At 38.4% G+C, this 14,630-nt stretch overlaps 1 protein-coding gene across 1 annotated transcript; it reads right to left on the minus strand.

The window, feature by feature from the left end:
- Positions 1-2,838: 2,838 nt before the first annotated feature.
- On the minus strand, positions 2,839-6,449 carry LOC133335941 (threonine--tRNA ligase 1, cytoplasmic). The gene is made up of 4 exons (XM_061544235.1): positions 6,363-6,449; positions 4,784-5,278; positions 4,054-4,724; positions 2,839-3,754 (listed from the first exon to the last, which is right to left on the minus strand). The coding sequence occupies exons 1-4, from the start codon at positions 6,447-6,449 to the stop codon at positions 2,839-2,841; spliced, it is 2,169 nt and encodes a 722-aa protein (XP_061400219.1).
- Positions 6,450-14,630: the final 8,181 nt, after the last annotated feature.

The raw sequence follows: 14,630 nt of genomic DNA on the forward strand, positions 1-14,630 counted from the left end.
AATGTAAGCTTTAAGCGTTTTGGTATGGTAACATGGGTTACATTTTTATCTTCAAGTTTTCAATTTTATATTTGTCTTAAGAATGTTTTTTGCATTTCTGGCTATTTGGGTTAAATTTTTATCTTCAAGCTTTCAATTTTATATTTGATTTTTCTATTATTGTCTTAATGTTATTTGCATTACTGGAACAAAATGTTGTCGTTGCACAATGTTCAATCTTAATATACACAAAGATTGTGCTATCAGGTATTTTGAAATACTGTAATGTATTGGCATATCTAAATAAATTCAAAATTCTATTTCTGCTTTTATTAAAAGATTTCAAACGATGTATTTTCATTGCAAGTATAATACAATCTTTAAACTACATATGTATGTCGAAATTTCCTATTATATCTTATCATTTATTTTATCGCATGTTCTACTAAACCAAATTCAATGACTTGCCTTTTCAATCATCATCATCGTCACAGCTAATAGGTGTAATCACGGCACGGTTAAATTAACCTCATTCTATTTTAAACTTGTAATCAAGAACAGCAGGTTTCTTTAGTTTTATCACTGGCCTACCTCAACACTTGGGTATATTTAAAATTACAATGGTCCCACAAAAGCACTTTGCATTTGGAAACCAATACACAATACTAAAATGCTTTAAAACAGTCGGAAGAGGCTGTCTATGATATTCTATACCATATTGGAAATGTAATAAGAAGTGGTCATATGGTTCGTATTGTAACTTAAAGTAATATATATATATTTATAGATATACTTATATTATCTTCCTGTCATATATTGTTGGTCGATTTAATGGCAAGCTCTAAGCCCAGTGCGAAAAATTATAAAAAATGCTTTGAATATGCATGTTATTTTGTGTTTGTGTAATTTGTAGATCTTCTCCCATCATAAGCTTTCAGATTTTGGCGGTCTTTCAAGATTTTAGTGCTGCACAGGGTAATCTATACTAATAAAAGAGTAAAGTGATTAACGATTCATCGACGCCCAGACGAAACTGCTAAAGCTAGAATCTTGAAATTTTGGGTGAGGGTCACTCTTGGTCCAAAGGTGACAGATAAGGCTGGGTTTTTGGAAATTCGTACTAGAACGGTACGAAAAGTACTAAATGTACCACTTGCATATGGCGAACCGGTAGAGCTAGAACTCTTAAATGTTAAATGAGGGTCATTGAAGGGGTGTAAAATATATATGGTATTATATCCAGAAACTTGGATTTAGGATCACCGTAGCGGTGTAGGATTGGAGTATGTTAAACGTTTTGGAAATTCGTACTACTGTGTACTAAATTTGGTACAATTTGAATTGTAAGTGAACTGAAAGAGTTGGAATGCTGAAACTTGGATTTAGGATCACTGTGGGGGCGTTGGTTTGTGTTAAGTAGGAAGTTTTGGAAATTCGTACTACTGTGTACTAAATTTGGTACAATTTGAATTGTGGTAAACTGAAACTTGGATTTAGGATCATTGTGGGGGTGTAGGTTTAGGGTAGGAAGGAATTTTTTGGAAATAAGTACTTCTATGTACTAAATTTGGTACAATTTGAATTGTGAACATATGGAGTTGGAATCTTGAAACATGGATTTAGAATCACCGTTGGAATGGAACTAAATTTGGATTTTGGTGAACCTTTAGAGTTAAAATTTTGAAATGTGGTATTAAATGGTACTCAAATTTAATTTATAGTCGATATTAATGCTTGGATTTTTTATCTGGCATATGCAGTTTTCTGTGAAAATAAAATAAAATGTTAATACTTGTTTAAGTATTTCCTACATTCGCTAACGAAGTTGCGGGCATATGCTAGTTTATATATAAAATTTAAAACTAACAAAAACTTTAAAAAATTTATAAATTTTTTAATTATTATATGTTCTTTAAATTGGCATAAGCGTCTTCAAATGTTGGCTCCCCAGCCATAATAAAAGATGTGTGTATTTATATATTGTATATGTATGTCCAGCGAGTAGTAACCCAACTAATAGATAGGTCATTACAACCTAAAAAAACTATAACCCAGAGGAATCTTGAAAACGATTCTAAACGCCAAACCGAAAACTATTATAGCTATTTTTTATGTTTAAATATTCGTAATTGAAGTGGGAGGAAATTCCAACACCTTGTTAGGGGAACTAAAAATCACCTCGCATTAATATTTTTATAAATCTTTGGAATAATTATCTGAAGATTTGTCGAGGAGTGTGAGAATGTAAATATTCCGGCGAATATTTACATGAGAGATATTAGATGAGAGAGATATAAAAAAAAACAATATGCAAATAGCAAACAATTTGGACCGAAAAATGGAAAACTAATCATGAGAATAGTTTCAATACCTTAAAGAGTTACAAATCACTTTTTGGATAAAATGACCTTTTAGAAATTCAATATGGTTTGTGAAATTTCAGAATTATAGTTAGATAGGGGATAGTTTTTAAGTAGGTAGCATACCGTACATATTATGATTTGACCGATAGAATGATAGACACTTCCAAATAGTGAGGAATTATTCCATTTCCCATTATGATTTCCTATTTAAATTCCTCCCAAAAAGAAAATACCAATCCATTTGTTTCTGCCTCCGATTAGGCATTTAGCGCGGCATTTTTATTATTCTATATATTGTTAACAATATTTTCACTTGAGGCATTTCAATGACAAAAACCAAAAAAAATGCGTGCTTATTTCATTTCATCATATTCAAGTCGAACTTACATAGTTTCATATACTGTTGTTGTTGTTATCATTTTTGTTATACTCTCTTTAAATAAATAGTAATTGTAAGAAATTGTATTAAGTAAATTTATTGAAATATTACGCATATTTAAAAACTATCTTCATTTGTAATGAATTCATCGCGGATCTTTTGTAGTTTGCCAATCAAATCGGTAATCGAAACCTCACCATGTACTTTGTTATCGCGTGTACGTACATTTACGGTATTCGAAGAGCGTTCCTTTTCGCCAACGACCAAAATGAAATTAAATTGAGCCAGTTGAGCATTACGAATTTTCTTATTCATTGTATCGCCAGCATCACAATCAGCTTCGACCATAAAACCAGCAGCGTGCAATTGATCGCGTACCGATTGGGCATATTCATCGAATTGTGGTCCAACAGGAACGACCATTACTTGACGGGGTGACAGCCAGAATGGCCATTTGCCGGCATAATTTTCGGTAAGAATGGCAATCATGCGCTCAACTGAACCCAAAATAGCTCTGTGTATAATAACGGGACGTTTCTTTTCGCCATCATCGGCAATATAGTTCAAATTGAATCGAATGGGAAGTTGGAAATCCAATTGGATGGTGGCACATTGATGTGCTCTCTTCAAAGCATCCATAATGGTAATATCGATTTTGGGACCATAGAAAGCACCATCACCAGGATTTTCTTTCCATGGCATGCCGAATTCATCGAGAGACTCGGCCAAAGCCTTTTCGGCAGCATTCCATTGCTCCAAATCGCCCAAATACTTTTCTGGTCTGGTCGAGAGTACCAAATTAAAGGAGAATCCAAAGATGGTGTAGACATGACGCAAAAAGTCTAAGCATCCCTTCATTTCGCTCTTGATTTGCTCGGGTGCACAGAAAATGTGAGCATCATCTTGTTGGAAACGGCGTACACGAGTGAGGCCTGTCAAAGCGCCGGACAATTCGTTACGATGTAAAACACCAAAATCGGCCATACGCAAGGGCAATTCACGCCACGAACGGTTGCGTACGTCGAACATTACACTATAGTGGGAGGAATAGTTTAATAACAACATTATTTAAAATTACTTTAAGACAAATAATTGTTTGTAAACAAAAAAGGAGGGTCTACTACAGATTGAGATCTTATTCAGCTCTTCTTTACTGAGATCTTCTACAAATTATACACTTTCTACAAATCTTATATATAGATGATCTTCTTCACCTTCTCTATAGATAGAATATTTTCTTTCTAAAGCAAGAAGACTTTCTTTAACTGTTATGAAGACCTTTTTCAGAATAACTAACACAAATGATTGATTAAATTTCTAATAAACACCTACCAGTGACCAGGACAATTCATTGGCTTCAATGCAAATGTTTCCTTTTCAGCCTCAAATGAGAACATATTCTCGGCATAATGCTGCCAATGGCCAGATGTTACCCACAATTTCGAATTGTAAATATTCGGTGTAATAACCTCCTGGAAACCACGTTTTCTATATTCTGATTTAATGAAATTCATTAGAGTATTATAGATGTGAGCTCCACGGGGTTGGAAGAAACACGATCCAGGAGATAGTTCATGGAAAAAGAAAAGCTCCTGCTCCTTGCCGATTTTACGATGATCACGTTTTGCTGCTTCTTCTTGAATCTTTTCCCATTCCTTAAGTTGTTTGGGATCAGGGAATGAAATACCATAGACACGTTGCAATGTCTCAGCATCAGCTTTACCCTCCCAATAGGTAGAGGAGTTCTTGGTGATTTTCAAAGCCTTTACCTTGCCAGTGTGGCGGACATGGGGACCACGACATAAATCAATTAAGGGTCCACATTTGTAAACAGTGGTAGTGTCCGTTGTAACTTTTTCATTCAAAATTCGGCACTTGAATTCATTGTATTTGAACATTTCCAATAGATCGGCTTTTTTCATTTCAAGACGTTCGAATGGTTGTTTTTCCTTAACAATTTGTTTGATTAAGCCCTCCATGACTGGGTAATCGTTTGTGGAAATCTGTTGGAATGAAATTTTGAGTTAAACGACGTTTAATAAAAGATATTAAAGGAACTTACACCTTCGCCTTCCAAATGCATATCGTAATAGAAACCATCAGCAATTGGTGGACCATAACACAAATGACCACCATAAATACGTTCCATAGCCTCGCCCATAATATGAGCTGAACTATGCCAGAATACGGCCTGCGCATCAGGATCGTCGAATTTCAACAAATGCAATGTACAGTCTCCCTCCAAGACACGATCTAAATCCCATACCTCACCATTAACCTTAGATATAATGGTATTATCGGCCAAGCCTTGACTAATACCCTTAGCTACATCATAGGGTGTAGTTTCCCATGATGTACCATCGACTTGTTTACCATCGGGCAAAGTGATCTTAATGGGATTACGTGGCTTGGCAGCTAATTCAGCTAAATATTCAGCTTTGCATTTTTCCCACAATGCATTACGTTCCTCAATATATGCTGGCCATGGATTAAGTTCTTTGACTGTAAAGAAGTAAAAGAAAAAAATAAAAATTGTGGTAAATTTATTATCAACAAACTAGTAATGAAATTAAGTGAGAGACGTTCAAGAACGCCAAAGTGAGGACAAATTTAATTTTTTGCAAACGTTCAACAAATTATCTCGCTTTTTTAAAGATACAAAGAACACCCTGCATGTGGAAATGCAACAAGAGTGGTTTCATTAGAAATTTGGTTCTAAATAATTGCTTCCTGGACATCTTGATTGACCACAAAAGGTACGACCTGTTAATAACTAAATCCTTCAAATCGCCACGTTTGATATACTCATAGTTGATCAGGTAATCCGACTGCATCAAATACCTTTGCTGGTCTGATTGTTTCCGCCATATAATCAGACTTGTAATTCATACGAATTTATTGGATATCGGCACATTTACTACGGTGACTAATAGTTCCTCTACCGACATTAAATATTTTGAAGGATGTGGGATATATGAATAACCTACACCGTTTTGTTTTTCCATTTGTTCTGCGGCGAGTGCATGAACCATCGATCGGTGGTCTATAGTTCTTAGGCAGCGTATGACTCGGCTTCCCGGCCTACGGGATGAAGATCACTGTTACCTCTTTCCATAGACTAGGACATTCATACCCGTTAATCAGCGTGTTGCAGCATGGCCGGTTCGGACCATATTCTCAAAAAATTTCTCGGCAGCAGATTCCGTAGCGAACTTTGCGACTACACCGCCGTTCTTTTCAAATGAGGCGGGGACTCTCCACTTCATCTGAAGACGGCCGTTCTGCTTTTAACCTTAGTGTGTTCTCCAGCCCCATAAAAAGGGGTGGGATCCACTCAAAGGTTAACATTCCGCTTGGTATATCTTGGACCGCTACGGCTGCCAGTCAGCTACATTATCAAAGAGGGTCGCAGCTGTTGTCTTCTTAAGGAAGTCCGCTGTATCCTTAGTTCGACAATTAACAACTTTGACAATTAACAACTTTGACCCTTTTGTATCATCTAGCAGATCATCCAGTACCTCCTGTGGAGCAGCAGAGTCGCTAAGCGCCGTTGAAGGTTTCTAAGATACCTGCTTGGAGACAGCGTGTTTGATTTTCACCACACACTCACCGCTCTTGGCAGGTTTCTACTTCGACACTACTAAAGACGCAAACGAAGCAGAGCTTTGTGCAGCTGACGACTGTATGGGTCTCTTGGCAGCAGGTTGTTGTTCCTCCGAGGACCTCATTCTCTTAACAGCTGTAGGCTGTTGCCGAGATTTGGCACCCGGGTTTACAATCGCCGACGAAATAGGCCCAGCCGAGAACTTCCGGATGAATTTGAAGTTCCTTTTGATCAAAAGGAACTACTTTCCCGTGATGGCGTCGCTGTCCCCTCCAATGAATCGGTTGCAGTAGTTAACCCCTCTCCGGTACATCTTCTTCGCAGCGATCGACTTGCCTTGCAGTTACTGGTGATTCATCCATCTTATCGACGGGAGTCTCATCAGTACCAGTATCCGCATCGACAGCCAACTGCCTGAGTAGTCTCGCGACATCACTAGAGGGCATGGAGACTGAGTTCGGATCCTCAAACTCGCCATGGTTTACATCCCTACTCAGCATCTGGGAGGACTCACCTTGCTTCGGAGGAGACACCAGGATCGCTACCGAGTCTGTCACCGTAGTGCGTTAGGAGGGTATTTCCTATAGAGTTTTCGCTTTAGTAGAGTATTGCAATCAGAAGGGAGTACTTTAAGTGCGAAGAAAATGCTTGATTGGATATATAGATTAACGGAATTCAGTCTAAAATCTTAAATATCTTTATAAGATAGGCACATGCGAAAGATAGTATATATAATTTCATGATATGCATATATAGATCTAATATATTCACAGAGGCGAGAGGAGAGTTCCCGTTCTATACAGTATAAAATATTTACTTCATAATTTTATTATTTACGAACATATGAAGTGGAATATGCTACAATTATATATACCGGCCGGTTTCATAAGTTTTTCTAATTCTTACCTTTCTTGCCAGTATCAGCAGGAGCATTCTTTTGCTTTTCCTTCTTCATCTTATTGGCCTGTAAGTGTAGGAAAAAGAAGTAAAAAAATCAATATTATACATTATTTCGAATTCGCCCCTTTATAATGTAGGGCATAGAAAACAAAACACTTGAAACAAGAAACACCAAAGTATTTATGTATTACAATTATGTATGTATTGAATTATTAAAAAAAAACCGTATGTGATGGGGTCTGGTGGTATATTTACGTGTCAATATAACAAAAGATAAATAAATAATGAAACTTTGTCCATGATACGAGTTCTTGTTTAATGGAACAATTTAGTTTTTTTTTTTTTTTTTGCTTTATAAAATACTTTTTTCGTCATTTTGATAACTCCACAAAATACAACGTGTTGTTATACAAATGTGTGCGTTTGTATCTATTTTCTCAGTTAAAGAAAGTTGTTGTTTGCGCTGACAAAACAATTTGAAATAGCTGGGGAATTGTTGTCTTTTTATGTCGTATTGAGAATTGATTGAACCCGGAATAGAAATAAAAACAGATATCATGTATGTAGTAATGTTTTAGGTGTGAATACAAGTAGTGACTGATGCAATAACATGGGTTAATTGTGATATTCGGTATGTGTGATGAAAATAAGAGGCGTAGTAGGTAGGTAGTGGTAACACTGGGGAGAAAAGCTTTCAAAAATATATACAGAGTTGTAACAAGGATGGCATTGTGCTATACAGCGGTAGTAGTTGTTGTTATGGTAGAAAGCTTTCGTTTGATAGGAAAATAAATCATTTGCTTTATGGCACATATAGATTTAGGGTGAATATTACACAAGGATTTTAAATTCATAGATAGTATAAAACAAATTAATAGTCTGTGGAATAATTCCGTATTACAGATTTAGGATCTGTTTATATTTTTAATTGCCTGAGTTGTCAGGACCTAATGAACTCATTATTTCGAACTCGAATTGAAGACGATAAATCACCAATTAATTGGCCTAATTTGGTTTGAACATATGTGGTAGATAAGTTCTGTGTCATATCTATCTATCATAGGGATTGCTATTGAAAATGGGGTAAGAGCGACCTTCATAACAAAGGCTGGAAACCCCGATCACACGTAACAACTTTCTGTTGTAAATAAATGGTAAGTTGATCGGGAAAATATTAAAATATTAAAGATTTTTTCTAATGATCCTTTGGATACTGATTCAAACCACAATTATTGTTTGGGGATAACTTCGTACTTCCGTGGGTATGGAGTTCCAATTTTTTTCAAAATAACCCCATTTGGTTTTCATATGTGGAGTTAAGGGTTGAGCTTAAATTTGAAATCAAAAGAAAAATCTGCTCGCGTTGCCCAATTTTCCAATTGTCCATAGGAGAAATAGTATGTATATATTAAATTTTAGAACCCCATTCCTTCGGAAATATCAAAATTTCAAAAATATTATGTGGTAAATAATTCAAATGCTTCGGATAGGTATTCTTAAAGATATTAAAAATGGGGATATTTTTGGAAATTTGAAGCACCATATCTCGGGGTATTATCAAAATAAAATTTATATATTTTTAATTTCAAATTAAAAAAAAGTAATAACTTGCTTTTAATAAATATAAATCAAAGCCGGCAAAATAAATTTCCATCACACCAAAAACATACACCCACTAGCCCTGCAATGCCAACATTTTACAACTCTGTATAAAATCATCATCATCATTGAGTAGTATACGTAACAGGGGGCTGCTAAATGCACATGCATTCGATTCCGATTCCAATATGAATCACATTCAGTTCTGTGGAACACACACACAAAATGCATAAATTAAATAAATAACACACAATTATTCTAAAATATTTAACATTTGTTTTTGTCAATAACAATAACACCAACCAAAGTAGCGTAAGATCTTAAAAATGTCCCCTGATTATTACAGCAATTTATTTCCCGGTATGGTAGACGTAGTTGATGTTGTTGTTGTTGGGGTTGCGAACGTTGTCTGTTATTGCGGCTGGTCAAAATGGAATTGACACAATTCGCTGATGATGATTGTATTCGCACACGTAAATTTGGACTGCTTGTAATTGAGCGTATTTGAAATGCTTTTATTTCTCGTCGTTTTAACACTTGCACAAATGTATTCATAACTTTATTTAATGCAGATTTTTAGCTTCCACCAATTTCTTTTTTCTTTTATGCTTATATGGAATAGTTTAACATGCCTTTTCTTTATTTAAATCCAAATTTTGCAAATCGGGTACCACGTTGTCAACCATTTTACTAGCAATAATCTGTAGAGTTCTTCTTCTTCTTCTTCCAACATATGTTACCATATGTCAATTCCACCATAATGGGGTGGAATTTAAAGTGACATGAGACACGAAGTCTATGTTGCCACTTTCACGGGTATAATTTTATTTCTTGGGTATTTTGTAGATTAGATTTTTCACGGGTAAGTATTTTTAGGTTGAGTTGTCTGTTTTTAGATTTTAATGCCTACTTCTTTGTAGAAATTCCATAAATAGTTGTAGGCTTTTATGTTGCTTTTCTGAAGTATGATATCAATTGTTGGTTGTGGTATGTCTAGAGTACGTAATTTCGATATCCGGGCAATTAAAAGTGATGTGGTCCATAGTTTGTATGGCTCCACAATCACATCTGTCTGAGCTGGTAATGTTGATCTTGTGAAGATGATGTCGCATTTGATTATGGCCAAATCTTAATCTTGAAATGGTTGTCACTACTCCTCGGTGTGTTTTTATATTTTGAAACCAAGGGTTACAGTTGACTCTCGGTGAGAAAGCGAAGAAACGTCTGCCAAATATACTGGCATTCCATTTATCCTGCCAGGATTTAACAGCTGAGGATCTATTTAGTTGTTTTAAACGGCATTTACATTAGATCTTTTTACCGGGTTAACCTACTTTATGAGGATTTATTTGGCATATATTCAAAGGAATTGAAAATTTAAACCCACTGGGTTAACCAAATCCGGTTAAATGTAAACGACGTTTTAGATCTGATGCAAACATATCGGGATATGTATCGGTCGGAATGTGATTATTAGCAATAGAGTCCACGTACTCATTTCCGTTGATGCCGCAATGGCTTGGCACCCACAAAAAGCGTACAGAGTAGCCCTCCCTACACATTTGATACACCTCATTCTTTATTTTATAAATAGAGGGATGGGTATTTTTGTTGCTTTGGGAACTGATGGCTTGTAGGACGGACTTGCTGTCAGACATTTTAGCCAAGTCAATTTTTTGACAAAGCCTAGAATTAGGTTAGGGTCTATTTTGGAGAAGAAGACTAGATTATCAATTTCATAACATCCAAACTGTTTATGTCTTCTGCTGATCAGCGATGGACATTTGCAAAGGATGTGCTCAATTGTTTCCACTTCTTCTTCATCCTCACATAGACGACAGTAATCCTCTCCACTGGAGTCCCACTTAGAAGTGAGAGATCTAACTTTGCAGTGACCAGTAATGATCCCCACAACGATCTTGATCTCCCTCTTGTTGAGATCCAGCAGCGAAGACGTTCTTTTACGAGAGAATTCTGGCCAGATAGATTTAGAGATTCTGCATGCAGGTTCCCTTAGCCATCTGTTGCCGACTACCTCGCAATGGAACGCGCGGATTCTGCCAATGAAATAGCTAATAGGGGGTTTCACAGATCTCTCAATCAGAAGACTGGACGACTGTGACCCCCCTCGAGCAAGCTCGTCGGCTATCTCATTCCCTTCAATATCGTTATGTCCTGGAACCCAGCATAACCCAACTATTTGACGTATATCATTCAGAGCGGTTTTACAATCATGAACTGCTTTCGAGTTTATAGTATGCGACTTCACCGCTTTCAGGGCCGCCTGACTATCTACGTAAATAGTCACCGGTCCTGTAATGTCTGTATTAAGTGCTTTTACTATCTCGGCCGCTTTCGTGATTGCAAGAATCTCTGCTTGAAAAACGCTACAATCATTGTTGAGTTTATATGAGTTTCGTATACCTAATTCCCTGCAGTAGACGCCTGCGCCAGTGCCTTCCTCCATCTTGGACCCGTCTGTGAAGATTGACAGACCTGGCAGAGGTAGGGAGCCACTAGTCCAGGATTCCCTGCTTGGAAATTCGACTTTAATGTCATTAAAATCCCTATGGGGGGAATATAGTCACTGATATGACTATCCCCCCTAAAAAGGTCATAACTTGGCGTTATGTTTAGAATGCTGGCATGACCATAGTTCAGCGATTTCAAGGCATCTGTTTCCCGAAGTCTTAGGGCACACCTGGCAGCCTGGAATTTGATCAGAATGTCCAATGGTTGGAGATTCAAGATTGCATTCAAGGCTGCTTGTGGTGTGCTTCTTAATGCTCCGGTGATCAGAATTGAAGCCGATCGCTGTACTAAGCTCAGTTTTGTCAGCAGCTTCTTTTTATTCACCCCCTGCCACCAGACAAGACATCCATAAGTAAGTATGGGTAAGACAATCGTCGTATACAACCAGTGTATAATTCCGGGTCTCAATCCCCAACTCTTGCCTATGGAGTTTTTGCATGAATAGAGTGCCATCAATCCCTTCTTACAGCGTTCCTCGACATTCCTATTCCACAGTAACTTGCGGTCTAGGTCAGTGCCAAGATATTTAGCTTCATCAGAAAGGGTTAATGTCACTCCACCAAGTGATGGCAGACGGAAACTAGGAATTTTGTATTTCCTAGTGAAGAGTACCAGTTCGGTTTTTGTGGGGTTTACACCAAGACCTTTGGTGCAAGCCCAATTTGACAGGGTTGAAAGAGCACCCTCCAGGATGTCTGATATTGTCGTAATAAACTTACCCCCAACCAACAAGACTACATCATCGGCATAGGCTACAACCTTTATCCTGAGATGATTGAATTTCATAAGTATCTCATTTATCACCAGAAGCCACAAAAGGGGGGAAAGAACTCCTCCCTGAGGTGTGCCTCTGTTGACAGATTTCCTCACGGAACTCTCTCCTAGGGATGAGTTGATAATTCTGCTTTCCAGCATTCTATCAATCCATTCCGTAAGGAGTGAGGGGGTATCTATGTCTACGAGAGCAGAATGGATTGCCTCTAGCTTCATATTGTTGAAAGCTCCTTCGATGTCAAGGAATGCTGCCAACGTGTATCCAGAGGACTCCATATTCTTCTCGATGTATCCAACCACCTCATGCAGAGCTGTGTCCACTGATCTGCCTTTGATATAGGCATGCTGGGATTTACTAAGTTTATTACGGTCAATGGTATCTCTAATTTCTGAGTCTAGTAACCTTTCTAAAGTTTTTAGTAGAAAGGAAGAAAGACTAATCGGTCTATAGTCTTTAGGTACCGTATGACTCGGCTTCCCGGCTTTCGGGATGAAGGTCACGGTAACCTCTTTCCATAGACTGGGTATGTACGACAAAAGTAAACAAGCCCTAAAAATGTCCTGCAGATATGATATTATCCGTTCATCTGCGTGTTGCAGCATGGCCGGTGTTATACCATCTGGACCAGGAGATTTGTAGGGTTGAAAACTATTTATCGCCCATATCAGTTTTGGGTATCTTATAGTGTCTTCTATCATCTTTTCCTCTTCCCTCGTCCGAACTGTAGGCTGAAGCACACACTGCGCATGACTCGGCTTCCCGGCTTTCGGGATGAAGGTCACGGTAACCTCTTTCCATAGACTGGGTATGTACGACAAAAGTAAACAAGCCCTAAAAATGTCCTGCAGATATGATATTATCCGTTCATCTGCGTGTTGCAGCATGGCCGGTGTTATACCATCTGGACCAGGAGATTTGTAGGGTTGAAAACTATTTATCGCCCATATCAGTTTTGGGTATCTTATAGTGTCTTCTATCATCTTTTCCTCTTCCCTCGTCCGAACTGTAGGCTGAAGCACACACTGCGCATCTTCCCTATAGTCCTTACAACCAGGAAAGTGGGTTGATGATAGAAGATCGAGAGTCTCACTACCAGAGTTTGTCCACGTACCATCACTTCGCTTAATACTTCCTATGGATTTTGGATCCTTAGAGAGTACTCTGCGGAATCCTTCGATCGACTCGCTATAGCAGACCCAAGACTCACGTTTAGCTTTCTTGATTTCGCCCTTGTACCTATTGAATTGTCTTTTATAGACATCCCAATCTGTACTGAGCTTTGTCTTACTAGCTCTATTATAAGCTTTCCTTGCAGCCTTCCGCAAGGTTGCAAGGTCCTGTGACCACCATACCGGCTGAGATTTCTTCCCAGGGTATGTTAAAGGACAAGATGCCTCATAGCTCTTCAGAAGAGTGGCCGTGACATTTTTCACAGCTAATTCAACATCCTCAACCGTTTTGAGATCATTACGATCCCGAAAAGAGGCTGCTGTTTTAGCTTTGAATTTGTCCCAGTTCGTCTTCCGAGGATTCCTATAAGGTTTCTGTTTAGCTCTAGAGGTAGGAATCTGGAAGGATATGAGTCTATGACCCGAGAAGGAACATTTCTCAGACACCTCCCAGTTTACGACCCCAAAGTCGTCCATATTTGTGAGGGTTATATCGATGACTTCACCTCTCACCCTATTAACAAAAGTTGGTGTATTGCCTCTATTACAAATTCTAAGATTATAGCTAAGTATAAACTCGAAGATGGACTCACCTCTTGTGTTTGTGTTGCTGCTTCCCCAATGGAAGTGATGTGCGTTGGCGTCACATCCCATGATGATATCACCAACTCTGCTCATCTCCTCCAATAGGCGGCATACAACAGTGCCGGGTGGGTCAGGAGCTTCATAGCGAAGATAGACGGCAGAGACTATCAGTGGCTTCGTGGTACCTCTGTCTAGTCTTGCTGTCGTCATATCTCCATTGCTGAAATTAGAAAGAAACATTAAATTTAACTCCTTTTTAGCAAGAATACACGTTCTCACCTTCTCTCCATTGGAGGTAGACAAAAGCGTGTATTTGGTGTCGCCCAGTCCAGTCACCTTACCTTTGTACAGGTAAGGTTCCTGAATGAGCGCCACGTCGATGTTTGAGGAAGAAAGGGTGAGTAGCAGTTCAGCAGCTGCTGCTCTACAGTGATGCAGATTAATCTGAATCACGTTAAGCGCTTGCTGCTGCCTCCCTATTGTTTTGGAGTGGTGAGGCGGAAACAAAGTTTCCCCATTCCATAAACAAGCTCACCCTTGTTCTTCCTCAAGTACTCCTCTCCCGCAGAATCAGTAGCGAACTTCGCGACTACACCGCCGTTCCTTTCAAACGAGGCGAGGATTCTCCACCTCCTCGTCTGAAGGCCGTCGTTCTGCTTCTCCAATAACCTCAGTGTCTTCTCCAGCCCCTTGAAAGATTTTGGGATAAACACCGAGGTTACCATACCGCTCGGTATCTCTCGAA

Source organism: Musca vetustissima, unplaced genomic scaffold (genome assembly GCF_032173495.1).
Source record: "Musca vetustissima isolate MV318-11 ecotype Yass unplaced genomic scaffold, APGP_CSIRO_Mvet_v1 utg90517, whole genome shotgun sequence".
NCBI classification, from domain to species: Eukaryota; Metazoa; Arthropoda; class Insecta; order Diptera; family Muscidae; genus Musca; species Musca vetustissima.